This window comes from Fusarium subglutinans (genome assembly GCF_013396075.1).
Source record: "Fusarium subglutinans strain NRRL 66333 chromosome Unknown NRRL66333_c0000062, whole genome shotgun sequence".
NCBI classification, from domain to species: domain Eukaryota; kingdom Fungi; phylum Ascomycota; class Sordariomycetes; order Hypocreales; family Nectriaceae; genus Fusarium; species Fusarium subglutinans.
Genome location: NW_023502125.1, coordinates 139,997 through 162,164, shown reverse-complemented (window position 1 = coordinate 162,164; position 22,168 = coordinate 139,997). Strand labels below are relative to the sequence as shown.

The 22,168-nt window shown below is 49.5% G+C and overlaps 6 protein-coding genes across 6 annotated transcripts; 5 read left to right on the top strand and 1 right to left on the bottom strand.

Moving 5' to 3' along the window:
* Window positions 1–158: 158 nt before the first annotated feature.
* On the bottom strand, window positions 159–5,197 carry FSUBG_6154 (glycoside hydrolase family 18; the record flags this gene model as incomplete). The annotated part of the gene is made up of 9 exons (XM_036684324.1): window positions 159–1,324; window positions 1,379–1,478; window positions 1,527–1,909; window positions 1,967–2,056; window positions 2,111–2,314; window positions 2,371–2,637; window positions 2,790–3,072; window positions 3,136–3,284; window positions 3,346–5,197. The coding sequence occupies 9 exons, from the start codon at window positions 5,195–5,197 to the stop codon at window positions 159–161; spliced, it is 4,494 nt and encodes a 1,497-aa protein (XP_036538354.1).
* A 1,523-nt stretch (window positions 5,198–6,720) lies between these two features.
* FSUBG_6153 (uncharacterized protein) lies at window positions 6,721–7,404 on the top strand (the record flags this gene model as incomplete). The annotated part of the gene is made up of 1 exon (XM_036684323.1): window positions 6,721–7,404. One exon carries the CDS (start codon window positions 6,721–6,723, stop codon window positions 7,402–7,404), a length of 684 nt encoding a protein of 227 aa, XP_036538353.1.
* Window positions 7,405–8,583: 1,179 nt separating this feature from the next.
* FSUBG_6152 (uncharacterized protein) lies at window positions 8,584–10,009 on the top strand (the record flags this gene model as incomplete). Its single annotated transcript, XM_036684322.1, has 3 exons — window positions 8,584–8,796; window positions 8,855–9,017; window positions 9,075–10,009. The coding sequence occupies 3 exons, from the start codon at window positions 8,584–8,586 to the stop codon at window positions 10,007–10,009; spliced, it is 1,311 nt and encodes a 436-aa protein (XP_036538352.1).
* Window positions 10,010–11,362: 1,353 nt separating this feature from the next.
* On the top strand, window positions 11,363–11,844 carry FSUBG_6151 (uncharacterized protein; the record flags this gene model as incomplete). Its single annotated transcript, XM_036684321.1, has 3 exons — window positions 11,363–11,438; window positions 11,516–11,661; window positions 11,713–11,844. 3 exons carry the CDS (start codon window positions 11,363–11,365, stop codon window positions 11,842–11,844), a joined length of 354 nt encoding a protein of 117 aa, XP_036538351.1.
* A 2,660-nt stretch (window positions 11,845–14,504) lies between these two features.
* On the top strand, window positions 14,505–15,043 carry FSUBG_6150 (uncharacterized protein; the record flags this gene model as incomplete). Its single annotated transcript, XM_036684320.1, has 2 exons — window positions 14,505–14,791; window positions 14,908–15,043. The coding sequence occupies 2 exons, from the start codon at window positions 14,505–14,507 to the stop codon at window positions 15,041–15,043; spliced, it is 423 nt and encodes a 140-aa protein (XP_036538350.1).
* A 1,083-nt stretch (window positions 15,044–16,126) lies between these two features.
* Window positions 16,127–16,732, top strand: FSUBG_6149 (uncharacterized protein; the record flags this gene model as incomplete). The annotated part of the gene is made up of 3 exons (XM_036684318.1): window positions 16,127–16,151; window positions 16,210–16,314; window positions 16,497–16,732. 3 exons carry the CDS (start codon window positions 16,127–16,129, stop codon window positions 16,730–16,732), a joined length of 366 nt encoding a protein of 121 aa, XP_036538349.1.
* Window positions 16,733–22,168: the final 5,436 nt, after the last annotated feature.

Below are 22,168 nucleotides of genomic sequence, written 5' to 3'. Positions count from 1 at the left end.
GCAGGCAGTCATGAGAATCAGGATACAGGCTGACAGGCTTACAGTACAACCCTGTAAAGCTAATATTTTGCTCGATGCTACCTAACCAGCTAGCACTAGGTACTCCGTACTCCGTACTCCGTACTTTGTACCACCATCTACCCAAATCTCCCATGACCTCAATCTCCGTTTGTTTTCTTCACGTATGGTTTGGAATAATCCCACTTTGTTCGCGCCCCATTCGCTCCCTTTGGGTTATTGTCATACCATTCGTCCAACTTCAACAGCGCAAATCCAGGGTCATTGACAGCCAGCTTGTCAGGCAAGCATGGATTGTCGGCCAGTGCAGCGTCTGGTTTGGGGTTCCTCTCGTGGTCGTAACTAATGCTGAACTCAGGTCGCTCGCCAATTACGATCTCCATCATCATCACCTCCTTCTGGTTTGTTGGATGAGTGGCCTGCTTGTTGGTGCCGCGCTTGATGCGATTCCACAGCTCCGAATCGCTCAGCCTGCCAAGAGGTGTTTTGAGGCAGATGCTTGTCCACATAAGTGCAGCTCCCGCATTCTCATCATGGGGTAAATATCTCAGCCGCTGTCCTCTTTTATCTTTTCCGGCAAACTGCCATGCCGGGTCGGCCTTCGTGAGCAGGTACGCGGGAGGGTATTCATCCATATCGCATTGAGCTTTATGCTTCCGATCCTTTTGCTGTAGCCAGCTTGGATCGTGTTCCTTTTTCCAGACAGCAGTTGCTTTGGCATCCTCGCGGTGCGTCGTCGTGGCGGCTTCTTGCGGGCATGTAATGGTTGACCATGAGGGGTTATTCTTGATGGCTGAGCTATAGTGATAGCATGCTTGACCCCATTTCGTCAAACATCTGCCTGTGACTGGGAGCGGTTTCGCGTTCGCTGCATATGACATGGACGTTACAATCAAATCTCGAGTCTGCGTTACCGAGTTTTTGTCGCAACTGAGAAGACGGAGAGTGTTTTTTGCAGCCCCGAGTCTCCTTGTCGACATGCTCGGCTTCACGTTGCAACGTTTGTTTTTCGAGATGCCACCTCCGCCGTTCTTCTTGGGTGGCTGCGGCTTGGGCCTTGGCTTTGTCGGGGCTCTCGGATTGCCCTCGTCTCCCTTCTTACCACTACCCTTTTTGATCTTCCTGGGCGGCTTAAAGCTCGTCATGCCGTCTGGTATTGAGTTCAAAACATCAAAAATCTGTTTGATCTCATCTGGGACGAGGTCGGTTCCACCACACACGCTGAACCACCACCCAAAAGCCTCTTCTGGCTTCTCCTCCTTGGGGTAGATGTACGAGAGAGTCTGGGCCGCTGTAGCAGCCATGTCTATAGTAAAGTGTCAGAATGGAGCATTGTCAGATAGTAGACGATAAGGCATACCTAATCCTGCATCAAGCACCTTTCCTGGACGCCCGGGTATAAATGATGTCCCGGCGTCAAGAACGAACTTGAGGGATGCCATAAGGATGTAACAGCCGATCTGATGTTTGTTAGTGAAACTTCCCCAGTGTCTGTAGAATAACCATACCTGAGCAATTATGGGCAAGGCTTCGATGATAGTATCTGCGAAGTAATTGACCAGGAAGTTGTCGCAGTTGCATTGCCCCGGAGCAACCAAGTCAGTTGATCCGGGAGCTCTTTGCCAAGGAATCTCCTCATCGAGAGGAAATAACCCTACACATCCGTAATTAGACGTTCTCCCTTCTTCTTCCGCCTCATCTAGCAATGGCTGGCAAACGCTTTTGCATGGGTTCAGGCTGTCTTCGCCCTTGGTCGTATCCTTGTAAATGTAGCACTTGTGCGCATTCTGCCACTTGGCATCGGTGTAGTTGAATGCGTTAGGCTGTTCATTCCAGGATAGCCCGTCATCCTCGTCATCACCTCCATCAGCTTCTTCGTCGTTTGGCCGACCTACCTCAGTGGTGCAAGTATCTTCTGGGCAAAAGTTATACTTGCAGGCAAACCTACAAAGACGATTGAGATCGGCATCCTCTTCGTCGTAAGCTGTGGCCTTCTTGCTCTTATCCTCTGATGGAAGCTTCTTCAAAGTGCCTGTACCTGTGCAAGTACAGAGCGACTCAGGACAGAACCCGTAGTTGCAAGTGTACTCACACAATGAGCCTGTGTTGTCGGTTTTATCTTCGCCTTGGATGCATCCCTCACCCGAGTCTGGTCTTTTGACCGGCGCGTCGAAATCTACAGAAGTGAACTTTTGTAAGTCGACGGCCCAGTCAATGCTCCCAGCAAAGTTCAGGCCTTTCCATTTATCACGCCTTGAATCTTTGGTCTTGGGAGTCATATAGCTGATATAGTCTCCTGCGCCGAAACATGTAAGAAAAGCCGAAGGGCATCTAGAGGGAACATTTGCTTACCTTTGTAGAGCATGATATCAGATTCCGAGTCAGAATCATAGAAGGCCCGCATGCCGCTAACTCCTTTTCTGAGGAGTTCCATGATCTCAGCAAAGGCGAGATACCCGCCAGTCTTGGTACACCTTCCAGGGGCTGCATCTGACTTTATTCTGGAGCCAGTAAATTCACAGTTCGGTTTCCAGCAGCCATCCTGTGCCATATGAAAGGATCTTCCATAACTAGCTTCTCCAACAAAGATCTTGTTGTTAGGGACGCCGGCCTTGGTAACTAGTAGTTAACAATATCAGCAAGGCTACTTGTGCACAGGTGTGATTGGAATCATACTCATCGAAAGCGCGTTGTTCGTTTCGGTCAGATTGACTGGCAAAGGAATGAGTTAGCACGACATGGCTCAGATATTAGATCGTCAGACTCTATACCGTGGCTTCGTATGCACTTCCCAGACTCGCATTGATCAAAGGCATTGGGGTTCCCATAGTCCCACTGACCGTGCAGATCATAGGTCATGTAGACAATGTAATCAACGACTTCGGCGATCTTGTCAATAGGGAAAGCCTTAAGATACCAGTATGATGCAGGGGCGGCCATAGAAACAAGTTTGTTGTAGTTCATCTTGCTTCTAAGAACGGTAAGAAAACGCAAATAGTCAAGGCCATCTCGCTTCTGTCCAATAGGTTTGCCACCAACTTCGATGTCAGGGGCCTGTTTGTGTTAGCTCTATTGATAGGGCTAATGTGTCTTCATCACGAGAGCTGCAATACTCACTCCAGGATACTCCCAATCAATATCGATACCATCAATTCCCTCCTCGTCAGCAAACTTTGCTAAGTTTGTCGCAAAGGTCTCTCTGTTGTTGATGATGGCCGATCGAATGATGTTGTATTTTCCAGGCTCTGTTGAATCAGCCCAGCCGCCTGAAAGACCTTGGTCAGTACGCCGTATCCTCCCGCTTGCAAGCAACCTAACGCAACGTACCTAGCGAGACAATTCGCTTCGCTTTGAGCTTTTTGAAGTCTGCCCACTGGCTCTTGCCCTCCTTGATCACTGGTTTCCAAGTGTTTGGATCGATTGACGCAAATGCCCAATGGATATGAGTATACGACCCATCTGTATTAGCATCCTTAGCGTTCAACCAAAGGCAGTCGCGGTTCATTCCATACGCTTCATAATAACCTATGCGCTGAAAAGCGGAAGGAGGTCCGGAATTCTGCTTGATCTTGTTGCCGCAATTGGAGACACAGCTTGTCTGGAAGCCTTTCTTTTTGGACCCAGGTCCACCGCCTTCTGGTGAGTTATCTGTACAGTGAGCAGGGAAAACACCGCAAAAGCCCCAGTTGCTGCAACAAGCCTTCAAAGGACAAGGGTTAAGATCTGCGATCGAAACTGACTTGTTTGTAGGCCTCTTGGTGCCCGGGACCAAAGGACCACACTCAGCACCCTCCTGTGGAGGTGGCATTGGCGGATTTCCAGGGCCAAGACACATATTATAGCCAAGAAGCAGATCTTTACAATCGGTCCAGGCCCAAGTTCTCCCCTTGTTGAACTTTTCAAGGTCTTGAATAGTGACTCCAGCCTTTCTCGCCAGTGAATCACAAGTGTCGCCGTCCTTGATAAGATGAGTTGCGCATGTCCCATCTGCGCTTGGCTTGGGAGGCTCTGGCTTGAAGGGGTCACCAGAAGAGCAACAAACATAGTCGTTCTCTTTCAAGGTGGAGCAAAGGTTCTTCTGTGGATTGTACTTGAGAAAGTCGTTGCCACGGATATTACAGCGAGCAGCCAGGGCTGCGCAGCTGTCACCTGATACAACCTGAATGTGTTTGCAAGTGGCGCGCTTACTGAACAGACTACCAAGAAATCGAGGACTGACATCTTGCGGCCTTGAAGTGGGTTCTGGTGTTGGAGTCGAGGGGGGGTCTTCGGTGTTCTCGAAACCTTTCATGCCAATGATGTCGAACATCTTGACACCTGAGATTCGCTTTGTAGACAGAGAAACTGGTTTCAAAGCACACTTTCCTTCACTCCAATCCATGAGCTGCTTTTGGACCTCCGCAAGATTTCCATGAGCGTTGATGGAAATACCAAAAACTTGCTCACGCTTGCGATTTCCACCGCAGAGTTCGATGGTTGTCAGCTCTGAGGGAGAGCTGCCGGGACGAAACTTTTGAGAAATTGCTTCTATCGCTGACTTTGCAGTCGGCTTCCCGAGACCATTTCCAATGAAAATACCAGCAATGGTCTGCTGATGGTAAGAAAACAGGAAGTTTTCGTCACAGTTGTCCTGCAACTCAAAGAATTTCCGCAATCCTTCCAAAAGCTTGAGAACTCGAGAGCCATCTGTTTTGTCTCCACTTTCATCAAGGAGAAGTTGGACATCAGAAGGCTCTCCATCAATAGCACAAGCAGCAGCGGTTCTCAGAGAACCGCCCTGATAGAGCTTCGACGACTTCTTGGGGTTATCCACAGAAGACTGGGAGGCCGCCATGAAGTTTGTGGAGTTTGGGCCATAGGTACAGCTGCGAATTATCACAGTTGAACCAGGCTGATCCACAGGTTGAGAGACAGATAGCTGCAGCAGCATAGGCTCCTTGCAGCGCTCGAGTCTCTCAGCAGATAGGTAGGTAATCCAACTATGAGGATTCGAATAGTCGGCACATGGAGGTGGACAATCATGTTGATCCGGATAGTACGTATTGATGTCACTGATAGGTGACGGGTCATCCTCATTGACAGGATCGACAGGTTTGGATCCGTCGGTCTTGATAGCGGATTGAACAATGTCCGTTCCCAAAAGAACAGAAGTCCAAAGGGACTTGTTGGATAACCACATGATGGGAAGAGATAAGGAACGATTTCAAATGAGGGACAATTGATGAAATTGAAACAGAAGAAAGTAAAAGATTGTAGGATCGTAACGAATGTGCTTGGAAAGTATTGGACCCAGGGGGGCATTTACACTACATTATATTAATCTATGACAGATCGGACTTTTATGTGTCTATTGACTCCAGATCAAGGGTCTACCAGCCGTATTTCTCTTGCAACAACATCTTAAGCCAGAGGGGGAAAAGGGTAGACCAAACGGCAAGGTCAAGACAAAGGATCAAGAGGTAAAACAGGCAGCTAACAGGCTACACCATCCATCGACCCCAGGACAACAGCACTTCTACAGATACCGAGGCAAGATAGCATCAAGTGCAAGAGAAAGACTCGGCACCATTACCTAAAGGCTCAAAAAACTGCCTGTCAACTCGTGTTGGTTGTTGATGTCGACTCATCCTTGAACAGTCCCGAGCATGGTTCAGCTTGGGGGTCACAGAACCCTCACTCCCTGGCAAAGCTTTAGTCACCAAGGCCCCATTCACTCTTGAGAGTATGAAGTATGGCTATCCCAAAGTCTTGTGGTTGTGAACATGCTCCGCCGACGCCCATGCAAGCATAGCCTCATTCACGGAGTCAGGATAATGTCGTATCGTATATGAAATTAGAGGCACTATTTACCCCACTGAGGCTGAAAAGAAAACCTTGTAGACAGATGTATCTCGAAATTAAGCTGGAGCTGTTGGGCCTGTTGATGTGCCTGGAACACAAGACTCAAGTTGACCACTTTCCTGAGCCAGTTAGACAGAGGGGCAGGATGTAAAGAGTTTAAACCTGAGATGCCTACCATCCTTGATGTGAAGGTACCTTCCGTTTTTGGCGCAGTGGCATCCTTCTAAAGCATGAAACGATCCTGAGCGAATAAACAACGCATGATCCATGTTGTAATCCATGAGGATCACCTTACCTAAATTTCTCGGAGACTTTTGTGCCATTGCGTCCAACCAACATCACCCCTGTCTGAACCTTATACGTGACCGGCTCGTAGATCATTTAACCAACACTTGGGCCTGTCACAAGCAGCATGCTACTGTAGACCCAGGGGCGGCCCGCATTTATAGTGACTTACACTGATTATCCCCTGTCAACAGGGATGTCATAGCTTTGTACCAATACTCTTGGACCCTTAAACGGCAACCCCGCGACTGCCATTCCGCTCTCCACAGTGTTGGTAACCCCATGTTCAAAAACAAAGGTTCCGAGCTGAGTCAAGTCACTACCTTAGTTATGATGGATATTCTCCGTCTCCACGTTTCTTTGGTCATTAGGTAATTCCACAGGCGTGGCGCTTTGTCCCGTCAGAGTCACCATCAATCATGCCTAATGCCCCTGGAGTTCGGCCCTCGGCTTGTTTCTCAACTGCCCCTTGATATGATATCTTATGTCTTTAATTCACACTTTCTGCAAATTTTTATCATTCTATTGTTTTTATCTTAATCATCCTATTCTTTTGGCATAGAACGTTACTCAGTCATGAAGGTAACAACTGCTTTTGTTCTGCAAGTCAGCGTCGCTGCGGCTTCAATCTTTGACACTATTTTGCCTACTACCAAAGGTACCATCACCAGCGACCCATGGCAATGCGCTACTCATACATTTGAGTCGTTCTTTGACGTCCCAAAGCCCACTGGAGCATTGCTCGACGCCATCTTGGACCATGGCGATGCAATTCAAAAGGGTTGCAAATCCACCCTTACTGATGCCATGGGGATGTCTGTTTGCGCGTTCCCTCCTCAATCTGACTGGTGTGCTTTTTCCAAGTCGGCCCCTTCAAGTCTTCTGACGGCGTATTCGTCCTATGGAAGCCTTGCCTCATCTTGGTGGGCCGAGCACAGCTCTGAAGCAGTGGAATATGCAGAATACTGCCCCAACGGTTGGTTCAGTGCCATGACTTCACTCCCCTACGGCGCTGTTTGGCTGAACGACACGATTGCATTTGCTGGCTGTCATGCCGCGGCACATGCGACGGGCAAACCCAAGACCACGCTGAAAGCGACCGCGACTGCTGGCCCGAAGGCCGCTGGCACTGCTCCTGGTGCAACAGCTACTGCTGCTACGGAGAACAGGAATGGTATTGCTGGCAAGCGCGACGATGTTGGTATGTGGGTGGTTGCAGGAACTGGACTGGCTGCAACGGCTGCCAACACACTGTTGTAGATACATGGGAAGAGAACATATCTGGAGGATCTTGAGAGTTTTTGGGGGCTTCAATTTGGACCTATACACTTCACTTCTTCCGTGTCTTTGCTGTCTTTGCCAGAGCAAGGACTGTGGCAAAGGCTGCTCTGTAAGCATTAAATCTTTAAGACATAGTATAGCAAGGTGATTAAAAGAAAGAAATTTAACTACTAAATTAATAACTAATAACTTCTAGGAGGTCAGAAAGCAAATCTCGTGGTGCGAGATGCGCTTAAATTAGCAGCATAGCAATAGAATTACATTACATTACATAACTTCTTATTAGTAATAAATATTATAACTTTTTACTTCTTAAAGTAAGCTAAGAAAAAAGTGTAAAAATAAGCATGTGCTAGCACGTGGAATATGTATGTAAGTCAGGGATTCCCTGCCTGCAGTATTAGCCGCTCGGTAATTGAGCCTCGGCACCCTTAATAAGCATACCAGCCAGCTTGGCTTCTGATCATGTTCAGCTGAAATCCACTTATGATCCACTTATAATGTCACTGGCTGTTGGTTCTGCACAACACCATAGATGGCTTAACAATGCCACAAAACAACTTTGATCCACCTCTAGGATACGTTACGTTGCATAGCACCACTTATTAGAAAGCATCTAGGGCAGACTTCGTGGGTGTGTCCACCTCTCATCGACTTGATAGTTGAGTAATGGAAGACAAACGCTTGGGCGACCCGCCGTATCTCTCAGACCACCATGAAATAACATCGGGCCATGGTAGCGCTATGTCCAGCAATGTGTTGGTAGTCCCCAGTCGTGTATTCCATGTCTTCAACCGCGACGCGAGTAAGAGGAATGCATGAATTTGTATCACCATCAAGGTATATTATGGCGGCCTGCAATAGCTTGGCTTTCTCCGTAGAACGGTTCCAAGCTAGGTAGGTCATTTTGAAAAGGTTTCTCTGGGTCGTGCTACATGGAACTGTTGGGTCTAGGATCTCCAAAGGAACTTCATACAGTTTTGGATCAGGGGCATCGTATCTTCCAGTTTCTTTACATGAGTCACAATCAACTGACTTTGACAAAACACGGTAGTGAAACCTGACCAGACAAAACGTGTATATATCACCAACACAATTCCTTCGAACCAGATCAGAATACCGATCATCTCCCACTTGTTCTTTACAGATTGATTCGCCATGATAGTTCTCCCTTTCGTTGTAGCTTGCCTTATTGGCGGCAGCCAGCTGACTTCGGGCGCTGTACTTCGCCCCCGTGATGGCAAGCCAAAGAACGCGTATGACAAAGACACCACACAGTACTGTACCTGGTGGCTTGACTACGATCAGGATCTATCCTGCGATAGTCTTCTCGGGGATAACTTCATCACAATCAAGCAGTTCCGTCGCTGGGTAAGCCTCATCCTCGACTCCTGACCTGATGAACATCGGCTGATTTATGTACCAACAGAATCCATCTGTTTCTGATGGCTGCAAGGGACTGACTATTGGAAAGTCTTACTGTGTTGAGGCTGCTTTCGAACCTGAGCCTGAGCCTGGGCCAAGTTCGAAGCCGGAGCCCAAGCCCAAGACCACAAAGAAACCCGAACCCTCACCAACTAAAGCAGCAAATGGTACGAGTTATTCACCCACACAGACAGCTCATAGATTTTATTAACTGTCATATACAGGAATCGAGACACCAGCCAACATTCAACCCGGCATGGTCAGCAACTGTGATGACTTCTACCTCGTAAAGCAAGGTGATGGCTGTGCTGCTATCGCCTCAAAACATGGCATCACACTATCTCAGTTTACTACTTGGAACAGTAAGGTTGGGCCTAATTGTTCTGGGCTATGGGCCGACTCTTACGCATGTATTTCCGTCATCGGCCACAGTCCTGCTCCAACAAAGCCCACGACTACGAAAGCCACAGCTACGAATGGGGTCGAAATTCCTTCACCACTTCAAAAAGGCATCGCAAAGAACTGCAACAAATTCCACTTAGTCAAGACAACGACGAGTTGTAAGTCCATTGAAGACTATTACCATCTCCCCCTTTCAGATTTCTACAAATGGAATCCCTCGGTTGGTACCGACTGTCGATCTCTAATAGCTGGCTACCATGTCTGCGTCAGTGTCGTCGGCTGGAAGCCACCTACTCCTACCCAGACTACGAAGGGTAACGGTATCCCTACGCCCACTCCTATCCAAGATAAGATGGTCAACAACTGTAACAAGTTCCACACGGTAAAAGCAACGACCACCTGCAAGTCAATCGAGACATATTATAACCTCCCCTTGTCTACCTTTTATAAGTGGAACCCCTCCGTTGGTACAGATTGCAGATCTCTCCTTGTTGGATATAATGTCTGTGTCAGTGTCGTCGGCTGGAAGCCACCTACGCCAACAAAGCCTGCTAAATCCAGTGGTACCCCCTCGCCTATACAGGCAGGTATGGTTAAGAACTGCAAGAAGTTTCATCTTGTCAAGAAGACCATGACTTGTGACTCTATTCAGAAGTCCTACAAGATTACTATGGCAAATCTCTTGAATTGGAATCCTGCCATTGGATCGAAGTGCACAAGCTTGTGGGCAGACTATTATGTATGCGTTGGTGTATGAAGAATGGGGGAGCTGAGAGATAGGGAAGATGGTGTAAGGGACAAAATTGCCTAATTGGGTTAGATCAGATTGTGTGGGGTGGCGTACCCTAGATCACTGCAACGCTGGATTGTACACCCCCATCAATCGGATTGTGAACCCCCAGCTAAGCCTAATTAGGAAGATTTCCTCCAATCAGGGCATAAGAAAAAAACCCACCCTAACTAGCCACAAGTCAGCCACAAGTCAGCCACAGCCACAAGTCAGCCACAGCCACAAGTCCCACAAAACCCAGTCAAAGGTACCCTCTAATAGTAAAACTAGCTATAGCCCTAGCAAATATAGGCTATTTTAAGCCAGATTGGGTTAGTTAGTTAGGGTTCGTTATAGGCTAAAGGCCGCAAGATAGGGTCAGCTTAGAGTTAGGGTTAGGGCTAGGGCTTTGGGTTAGATATGGAATATATCCTGTTGCTGTTAGTTAGTGTATTTTAGTGAGAGTAACGGGGGTTCACAATCCGATTGGTGGGGGTGTACAATCCAGCGTTGAGATTACTGGAGGCAGTTAATAACAGCCCCATTCACGTGTGGGGAGACCGTTCGCGGGTTTTCGAGTGTTTGCCGAAGAGCTGCACATTGCCAATTAGTTCGAAGTTTTATCAAGGCGAACGTTTTCATTTGGGACATTGATACGTTTGAGTAACTGCAAGATTAATTTTAACCTGATCAGAGTCCAAGACTTCCCGTCGAAAATTCTCATATACTCAGCCGACTATAGGGTATGCGAGATCTCGTCAGAGCTCCAACTTCTTTTGCTTGACACCAGACGGATCCACTAATTGATCCTCATGCAGGGTGCAGCAGCAGAGCGCAATCGCTTTCGTGCCGAAGTCTAACCGTCTTCTTTCTCAAAGAGAAATTTCGCTCCCAAGAAACCCTCAGTAGATAACGAACCTGTGCTTGACGATCAGCATTGGAGGAAGAGTGTACGAGAACAAGGCCACGCATGATAGCAGCGCAACTCCCGCTCTTAGCCGAACATTCCGCTAAATACGGTTATGTGAAACACCACTTTTGCATCGCTTGACAGCAATAGAAGCGCCCAAGGAACCGTTCCTGACGACGACCTTCGCTCAACAACAATCCTCCGACAAACCCTCCCCACGACCGAGTGCGCGCCGCAACGAGCATCTAGAGACCGCTCCTGATCCCTCGATAATAGTGACAAGAAGCAGGATTGTGACGGATGAGTGGAACACCCTGTCTAGGCTTCAACACGGAGGGCCATCAGATTCGTGCACACTGCGCAGAGATTTTGTGACCTGAATCCAATCTCCAGCAAACGCCTACATTCGCAGCGCATCTCTCGTCCTCGCAATGCACATTGGCCCCTCTGAAGCCCGTCCGACTTCAGCAATACACGCCGCCAACCCTCCTGCTCAACACGAGCGCCGTTTGCCCTGCCAATTGACATCGTGCTTTTGACAGAGCGATCTGTTGGACTTGCTTGACATCTATGCTCTTGCACAGTCGACAATGGCCAGGATGTTATCGATCTCATGGTTGCCTATATCACTGGCCTGGCTTCCTACACTGGCCTTGTCGACTGTCGTCAGCTAGTCCCAACATCGATCCGACTGTTCTGCGTCGCCACCCAGGCAGGCTCGTTCCCTCAGGTATCGCCATATCCCTGGGGCAGCTAAGTTATTGAGATCGTCCCGGTCCAGGTCGTGCTTCAGTACCAATCGACCGGTGTCACCATCCGCGGCACACCAGCCACACGAGGCCAAGATGGCGTGACCAAGATCCCCGAATTACCCGACGAGACATACATGCTCATCCACCGAGACGACGACTGAGGAAGCCAAGGATTCATGGCTGGCGACCTATGTGACGGCACCTGGGTATACCAACACATCGTCACCAATACACCCCAACTTCTTCCAACCAGGCCACTTGGCCTGCTGCCAGAAGCTAGACGGCTCAAGGAAGAAGAGGGATATGTCCTTGGTCAGGGTTAATGCCACTGAAGTCCAATATCCGGAGTGCAGGCCCTCTGTGGCAGTTGGAGTTATGGTCAAGGGAGGCTAGTGGACTCCCCTATGAACAGGAACTACATCAACCTGGAATGCCCAATAGTCAGCCATAGATATCGAAGCTGTTGACAGCCTGTATACGATGTTGACAGCTGCTTAGGTGTCGGTAGCCTATCGCGAGAGGCTCTCTTGGCCTGCTTTATGCGGTGGATAAGGTGCTAGAGGTTTAGGATACATACTTGACGACCATTCCCAGCACTGAGCTTTTCTGGATATCGACTGACGAGCTCCCGTCGAGTCTACCAGCAAGCCACATGCGGACTGATGTCCTACACTCCTCTCTGCCCTGCTGGCACCTCTCACCCGCCCACACGCGCGGCGGCGCATAGTGATACACACATATTCGCACTCTACATCTGCAACCAGTTGCTGGGCAGGCTGCGTCCCTGGATTATCTGCTGACCAGACACCCAGTGTCGCAAGGAAACGTCACCGGGAGTCTTTCAACGGCCTTATCGGTGACTTTACAAAAGGGTACTCAGTGCGCTAGCAGGGTATCAGGCTCTTCCCAAGACCAAAGGTGGCTGATCTTGATTGCGGCGGTACCTTGCGACACTCCCACTCTTGCCCAAGACGACGGAAGGAGATGGTTTGCTCCTCTATAGCAGCATCGGAGAGGCGCCCCAGCTGATGTGCCTTTGTGACGAACTTCATGATATTGATAGCAAACGGTCCTTCAGCCTGGCCTGAGAACCCTACCACCCAAAATAGCCCACGGAGCCTGTCACCATGATGATAGAGGACTTCAGCAACCTTACTGGCACGCGGAACCTGACTCTGCGGGAGTTCGTGAGCCAGCAAGGATTTCCCATATTATACTGATTCCTTGTAAACACCGCCTCAATTCAAGGGAAATTTGCGATTGACTTGACGGGGGGAGGGGGAGGGCTTTGGGGTATGCCGTGTTGTGATTTACCACCAGCGACCATTTATCATGTCGCCAGCAGCCAATACCTCCCCCGATATCATCAACACCTCCCAAAGTAGCACACCCTCCGCTGTTCTCATTCCCATCATCACCAAGAACAGCATGGCGCTCAACCCTTTGCTCTTCGAGTGCCTGAAACGGCACCAGCTCCTGTGTCAACAGAGCATCTAAGAAATGGGGGACCCGTGCAAAGTCTACTCGACCGCTCCCGAACTGGGGCCAGTTACTACAACGCGAACTGCCGGCGCAGTCGGTCACGATCGCCCTGCCTGTTAGCGACACGCCCAATACATTCTTCTCTGCCACCCACGCTGCTGCACACGCCTGTCTTAACGATACACTTGCCCAGGAATATCGGCAATGTTTCAACCAGCTACAAGTGGCAATAGTAATACGTAGAGTTGAAGTGGCCCTGATATGTCTTCAACTGAGTATCAACATCTCATAGTAACCAATACCATAAGCCAACAAAGTAACATCAAGAGGTACCAGATAGGTCTTTTCCCGTGAGTCTACATTGCGGGAAATATTAGGCGATCCAAGATAAAGGGATGTGATACTGAGAAAATGAGGTCGACATCACCAGAAGCTTAAGCCTGCAGTCACAACACATTAACATATCCGGCTCCTCAACCATCCAACCAAGCGAAACAGCTCTGGCTGCACTTATATAACTCATTGACCAGCTCGAATGAACACTTCTTGTACCCGGATCCATCACAACCTGGCGACGATGCTTGAAAGGCCACAATACGTAGATGATCGCCGATTCAACAGATAATGACTTGGCAACCAGCTGGGTTTACAATGAGAGTCACAAGACATGTGACTTTCGTCTTCTTTGATCTCTCGTATCATTAAATTTCTGGTATCTGCGCTCGCTCCACTGGCAGCCGTGGCCTTTATTCTTCTACAGGTGGTAACTTTGCTCTCGCAAATAAACTAAGTCTTTTCGTTGCGCACAGGACATGATCGTGAGCCGTGGTTTGTTGCTCAAAGACAGCTTGTACTTGGCTCAGCACAGATCTCGACATCAATAAACTAATTATCTCTCTTCTGTTTCACTAAGCCCCCCTCTTCCTGTGGACCAGCTGCTGGCTTGTCAGCTTTCTGCATCTCGATTACGCGTGCAGCTCGCATCTACGTATAAATCTCCGATAGCTCTGCAGTTTTGCCATGACCCTCAGCCCCATCATACAGCGCTACTGCCGTTAGTGAAAGTCTTGTCAAGCTTTCTGCCTTGAAGCCGGTTCCGCCTTGTCTCTTTCGATGTCGAGAACAACGCCGGTTCTGCATCTTTAACCGCTTGATCGAAACTTCAGCTGCAACTGTGCCAATTACCGACGCCGCCGACATGGCATTCGATATCACCAAAAGGAAAACTTCAAGGTTTTGTCTTTGCCACAACACACGATGCGCCCAGAGACGCCGAAACTGCCACATTCTACTCCCAAGTGTCTATAATTCTTCTATCGAACCTTGACACAGCGCATCAATGACCTCCAAACACAACTTCGGAGTCTTCTGTGACTATTTTGACCAAAGCACCGAAGACTTGATCCATAAATCCAACTATATTCCCGCCGCCGCAGATGTTTCCTCGCCTTCCACTGTTTCTGCCTATCGCCTGTCCCACTTTGCAACAGCTGGCTTTAGTATTGGAAGCAACTATAAAGCCGATGATGTGTTGTTGATTGTGAATGGCTTTGTTGAAAGAGGCGAGTTCGGCGCCCCTGAACCTATCGTCGAAATTGACTCCCGTCTCTGCAGGCGACCATCTTCGTAACCGTATCGCTACAAACCCTTCGAATGAACCTGAGATTGCCTTCCCCAGAAGAGAGGCTTGTTCTCATGCGCCCCCGAGGAACATACTTCATGCCCTGAACTGTGCGATCAAGAAAGGAGACCATCGCCGCGCAAACCGCTGACGAAGGCACCTGGCCACCGCCGAAGAAACCGCCGAAAGTGCTGCGATACCCGGACGAGGCTCTGACGTTGAAGAAACCTTCTCATTCTCCTTCTATGAAGGTATAGGCTGTCCGGGTGAACGTAGCCCTTTCGTATGGCGAATTGGCCTGTTTGAAGACGCAGCCTGCCTGGGATGGTGAGATGGACACGGACTTCCGTCAGGAAAAAGGTCGCTTTGGGAAACTCGACAGCTCCATCCCGGCTACGCAACATATGCCTGTAACTCACTGAGCGGCTCCGATACATTTAGCGCGCCATGGTAATAGTAATCATTTGGTACAAAGGGGTGAACAAACTTCTGGACGAGCTACTGCCGAACCACTGGGCTGATTGGGATGTACAAGGCACGCGGCAACTCAGCCAATGTTTTACGGATGGAGCCAGTCTGAACGCTAACCCTTTGCCTGACATGGCACTACGAGCGTGACCAATCGTATCCTCTTCCGCGACACCAAGACACGTAAAGTCAAGATAACGCTACGACGTAGAGCCAATGAAGAGAGATGTGAGAGACCAAAGAGGCAATAGTCCAGGGTCTGATGAGGGGCCCTGTTGCAGAAGTGGGCGCCTGATAGAACGAACCTCATACCTGAATCATGAAGAAGTGTTTGTAAGAGCAAATGTGTAGTTTCAGGCGCGTCGTTAAGCTTTCCTCAATACCCATAGCCTCGCCCCTTTGTAACCTCTCTACGAATGCCCCTGTGCTGAAATGGAGAGCTGGTCAAGCAGCATTTCGACGTTAGCAGTTCTTGACAAGTGCAGCAAGTACCGAGGGGGAAATAAAGCTGTTGGTAAAACAATGTTAAGGACTGAGTATGGAGGTCAATGTATGTTAAAAACAATCTCGTTGATACACGCCTCATGTGTAGGGGCGGAGAAAGCTCATCAGACGCATGCGATGATTTCAGCATCGAGGTGCAGCTTCTTTGCTTCAGTGGGTTCCATTATAGGGCACCTCCACTAAAATCTAGCGACATCACCCAAGGAGTGGGGCCAAGTGGCCCAGAGCGGGCAACCATTTCAAACTCCCCTCCTTCATCATCAACAAACGACCTCTTCCTTTTCAATCAGAGACCGCGAGCAGCACAAACGTACATCCGTCGCTTCTACCTTACTATTTACACTACTCGCATATCAAACTTCAACGCTATGCTCGTCATTTCCTCTAGCCCACGTTCCTTGACGCGACAACATCGTACCGAGCTTCACCCACGACGCGAAACCTTGCCTAGAGGCCGAAACAGCTTGTCCCGAAGCCACCGCTACCGGCGCTGAGCAGGTCAAGGGCGCACCACTCGCAGCCAGTCATAAGGAACACGAAAAAATAACCTCAGTTGGTTAGTTGTATAGATGGAGTGATATTCAAAAGCGGACGGAGAACCTGTCGCTTCAGCATCCTGAGCCTAAAATGCATCCTCCGACACGCGCAGCAGACACCTCTGGGCCGTCCTCCTCTGGCCCATGTTGCATCTCCAGCCTCACATCTTTGAGATTACTTCAAGCGAACCTTTTTTAACAGAACGCGCCTTCTTCGACTTCCTCAAGACCTCCTCTCTCGAATGTTCCTCTACAGTCCACCCGCAATTGTACCGCACTACAGACCAGCGCCAAGCGCTCGATAAGCTCTTCACAGGTCAGCGAGCCACTACAACGACCAAGACGCGAAACACCAACAGCGTCAATTTTACAAGTTTATCGCTGGGCTCAGCCGTATATGGCATGGGCTGGAACAGGCTGCATATACCCAAGAACTGAGGGGCATTGTGTTGTTGGACACCATCTCCTGCACCGGCTTGTTCAATTTCGCCACGATCTCTATACTGCGCAAGGGAACACCCCGACTTTTCGCCTCATAGCATTCTCTCTAGCGTCATTCAGGTTGGCCATCCTGATAAGCCTCGTGGTTTGTGATCACTGACGAATGAACAGCGCAGAGTCACCGCCCGGGGCCCAGTCATGTCTCGAAAACATTCTCGCCGGCTTTGACCACGGTTGAGTCGTTACGTTTTGAAAGCCTATCACCCGTCGGGTTCCTTGAAGTCGCGGCCAGCTGTTCCATCTTCCATGGCCCAGATCTTCGCAGCAGACGGGCTTCTCTGCAAACCCCGCTGCGGGCCACGGCGCTGTAGGGCTCTGCTTATGTGCGTCACCTCTCGGAGAAGGCTCTGGCTCCGCCTCCTTAGGGGGCTGTGGGTCGGGAAAAGAAGGGTGCTCATCAGTGAGCCCTTTCATTTTGCCAAAGACCGCAAGTTTGGAAGCCAAAACAAGCCAAGAACGATTAACGACGACATCTCAGGCGGGGACTGAGCAGTCTGTGACATGAGTCGACATTGGAAGACTGCAGAAATACACGAACGAGACTACAATGCGAGCGCCAGATCGAGGAAACCCGAGACCGAGCGAACACGCCTTTCCCCCTCTACGAATCGAATGGACCAACAAGCAGAGCAATACTTGATGGCACATCCCCACGCTTCAGCATTTTGCAAACCTCTCTCCGTCTGCTAAAATGCCGCTCCAACGTCAACAGAGTCGAACAAGGCACACCCTGAGGGCTCAAAGGAGGAAAATGATAGCCTCCCACAGCATTTCACCTGTCATCATTGGTAAGACAACTCCCTGAATTTTGTTGTCGCTCGACAAGGAGTGTCCACTCGCTAACAACGATCATCACAGAGCCTTTGTTACCATCGCTCTCGATCCGAACCCGCACCACGAGCCCGCCGCAAGAGATCATCGCCGACTCGCCATCGCCTACTGTTGTGTTGGTTCAGCTTCTCAGACGTGCACACACCTTCCGTTGGATGTGGCTAGTCTAGTTGATGAAGCACACCGCCATTGGGCTGGCTGTCAAGTGCAATCCAGCTCAAGCGCTCTCCTTTTCTGCAGGCTTATGATTTGGGCTTGCGACTCAGAAGGCACGCGAGAACAATCTCGAAATACCCTCCAACGAAAACCTCACGGGTGCGACATCACCGACGCCGAATTACCTCCCTTTACCCTTGCCTTCTAACGGAGAGGTCATTCTCGGCACTGCCTCCTCACCAATCCAACAAGGCCTTCTTGACCAGCTTCTTTGACATCGCTCTAGACGACATCGAGCGGACTGTATTATACCTAAACCCGATCAAGGCAATTGAAGTGACGTCTTGCCGATCGTCAAGACTGAGATGGGCGATCTGATCCTCGATGCCAAGTATCGTAGCAAACTCTATCTTGAAGACTTTGTCCTGAGTGTCACGACCCGCGGGGGTTATGTACATCGCAACACGACACTGCTGTTCACCCAAGAGTAGGAGTAACCGCCTGAATCGCCGTTTTTTCGACATTCTTCACGAGTTCATCTTCCTGAAGAGCGATATAATGGCGATTGTCGTTCTTCAGAGCGATCTTGGCTGACTCGACCACTACCGGTACAGCGGCGTGATCTCCTGGAGCAATTCGTTACACTTCATCGACCAGTTGCCATGGAGTGCCAAGGAGGTGAATATTGCCTTCTCGGACCTGTACTGGATCTTCAGCTTGGTGGGGAGCGCATGATCTGTTGCCTCGTCACCCCAGTCTTCTGGTTAACCTTCCTGCAGTGGTTGGACAGGATCATGATCATGATGGGGGTTGTGATCAGCCCCCAGACCCTCAAGGCATTATCTGTGAGAAGCCCACTGATTACCTAACCACAAGAACAGGCGAGCAAGTCTCTACAAAGCAGTCCCAAGAGATACCGGCCCCCAGGCTTATGTGCCCCCATGGAGGGCATCCCCAGATCATGACGGAGGTTATGTGTATATCCCCAAACACTCCAGAAATCTGTAAGACGCCCAGCGAATACGCCACCACGAGAGCCAGCGCGGAAGTCTCTGTACGAAACATTCCCATGAAATACCGAGCCACCAACGTTCCAGTGCTACAACATAACGCATCCCCGCGATTCCTCTACATCCTTCGTCTTATTGTCAGAGAGGATCAGCTTCCACTAGCTGGCATTATATACAGGATGTGCACGGTAGCGCCCATCTTTAGGTATGGGACGCTGTTGAAGATCGACGGGGGCGCAGGCGCAAAGATGGTGGTGCGAGCACAAGTCCATGCATACCAACCTGGACAGGTTCAAGAAGTGTAGCAGAGATCCCGGACACATCTATGAAATCGCTATTCGTGAACGAGCTGGAGTTCGCGGTGCCCATGCAGCCACTCACGGTCCACTTGAGCAAGGCGGCTTCAGTCTACGTGAGGAATAGCGTTTTGACCGTGTACAACAACATCGCGACAATGGAGATCGCTTACCACTCCATGGATAACGACTCCTAGAAGACACTTTCCAAGCCCATGAGGCCGATGACGAAGCTCTACACCACGAGCAGTCCGATCAGGAACATCACGATCATTGACCACGATGCGCGGGGACAGACGATAAGTGGTACGCAGAGGAGAGGATACTCTTCCTACGCATGAAGGGTTGCTCGGCCCCTACCACGCCCCGTAATCCAATGTGGTCAGGAGGATCAGGACCCTCGTAAGGACGGTTGCGTTGAGAACCTGTATGAAGACTATGGAGATGACGGAGGATACTGTGGACTCGGCATGTGAGGCTGAGTTGTCGTTGGGGAGCGGGATCCAAAGGTTAATAGGTTGTACGATCATGGTCACTGAGCTGTGCGTCAGGAGGATAATCTAGACCTAGAAGATGATGGACCTGGAGGTGCTCGTCCTTTGACTATGTCTATATTTCCAGATTAGTTTCCCTCAGTTACAGCGTCAATTTCCGTAGCCGCATCTCTCCTCGGCATTTGCTCGTTCCCAAGACTTATCAGCGTATTTCTACAAAGTCTATTCTCATTAACGCCGCTACTGCTTCTCACTTTATCTTTTGGTTGGGACGTGCACTCGCGATGAAAGAGGCCATGATGGCAGTGGACCCCATAACTTCTATCAGGTGATCCTCAGTCAAACGACCAGCATCAAAGTGCACACATTCCTCAACCAGAGTATTGATTGCTCCTCTGACGTAGGTGTTTAGCTTCTGACTTTCACGTGTCAGTCAGCTACGGTTCCAAGAGCGACAGAGGACATACGAAGATCGGCGTCAATTTGCACACGCAAACTCCAGTCCCATGGCTGACTCTTCTGTATTACAAGAGTCAGATCCGTTTGCTATCAAGAGCTTGTACACCGGCAGTTATATTATCGACGGTTAGGTTCTTGATCACATTGATATCACTGCCTCTGTTTTCATACATATATCTTCCTCTCCTCCGGGCCTCTTGAACCTCTGGTACAATATATTTATACACATAGGAATAATTATGAGAATAGACCGGTATATTCGATACGCGAAGAATTTAGATACACAACGTATAGTGCAGATGATGAGACAAGTCCTCCCTATCACGCATAGAAATAGATATTATAGAATAACAAGACAGTTCATTATATCTCTAAGTCCCTTTATCCAGAAACAAAACAAGAGAAAGAAAACAAATAAAACACCCCATACGTATCATCAAGATCTCAATCCGCCCTGTAAAGATCTTTCTCCTCGTCGTTATCTACTTCTTTGTCGTCTCCCTTATCGTCTCGCTTGTTCGTTTCCCCTTTCGCCCTCGCCTATATCTCGCCCGCCCCGACTCTCAGCAACCTCCCCTTCAGTGAGCTTATACAAAAGTCCCATGTCAACAGTCCTTGCCTGAGTTGTCAAAACCTCAGTCTGCCTTTGAATCGCCCCCCTTCTTGCTTTCAGCCTCTCCTCCTCTCTATCCAGCTGAGCCATACTGTCCCTCGCCTCTTGAATGCCCTTCCTGATCAAGAGCCCCCTTCCGAGATTCCAAAGCTCCGTCTTCCTTTTCGCAAACTCCTTCAACTCCTCTTGATACTTTGCTTCCTACTCTTCGAAACTCTCGTTGGCCGCTGCTAACCCCTCGGGCCCCAAGTTGAGTATGGCCTTTTTCGTGCCTTGGATAGTCTCGTTACTCTCATACCCAAGGATGGCCTCATTGTATTTAAGCATGATCTTTCTGGGCTGGAGCCGTAGTAAATGCTCCTCCTTTGACTCGGGCTCTACCCCGACTGACCTGCGAGGTCTTCTGGCCGGTTGAGGGAGCTCGGTGCTGGTCTCCTGCTGAGAGGGTCGTTTCGGTGTTTGGTGATGATGAAGAGAGAAGGAGAAGGCAGGAAAGCCCAAGAGGGATAGGTCTTGTCGTCTTGTCTCGTTTACCGGTCTTTCGCTTAGTTTCTGAAGTATGCCTTTTGCTGTGTGTATATGAAGGTAAAGACAAAGATTGCGTGGAAAGTCACGGAAGACCTCCCGTGTCCCCTGCGATTGCGAGGCCTTGGATCAGGATACCTAAGTAGTCTGCCCCAAGTCCGTCGGAAAGTCTTATTATGTACTACCCCAGAACTTGTATGCTTAGCGTCAGATACTGTCTACCTCACGAAACATCTTTGAGGAGAGTGGAGCGCGGAAGTCATTGCTGTCAAGTCTGAGGCTCAATAGATATTGGATGCTCGCGCAGTCACTGAGTAAAGGGACCCAAGGTCCTCAACGCGCCATAACCCAACTTCCGTACTATTGGTGCGAAACTATCACCGGTTGTCCTACCACAACTATCGGCCTGTTGAGGACCTTTAACAAGCGGATATCTTGGTAGCTAATTGTAACTAACGTCCTGGTCTCACCTTTCACCTTACCCTCCACCCAGATACCAGGGTTGTATTTACGACTAGCGTTTACATATTCAACTCCAAGTACTCAGAATTAGGCCACACAATCGGCTACGATACTACTGCCAACAAGCACTAAACGGAAAATGCCCATTGTGAGCACCATGAGGCACGTCCGATTACACATAGACGCCACTGCTAAGTAAGCGCCACCCCCACCGAAGAGTGCTGTTATGGAATACACTCCCCGCAGGGTATCAGGGGCAGAAACCCGTTTCCACCAACTTCACGTCAAACGTGCTCTGACATCCTCAAGATGCAGGTCTTCACACCCTATCTGCATCCTCCGGTCGCACAAGACACCCCCCTCGCAAGACCTTGTCGCTCCGACTGTCAGTCAACCGTGCAAAGTAACGCTTCCCGACCAGTGTTGGTAGGCACCAAAGTGGACGGACACATCCTGGGTTTTGCATCCTCGTAATACAGCCGCTCATCAATGTCCTAGCATAGAAAAAACTGGCTGAAGGTACATGT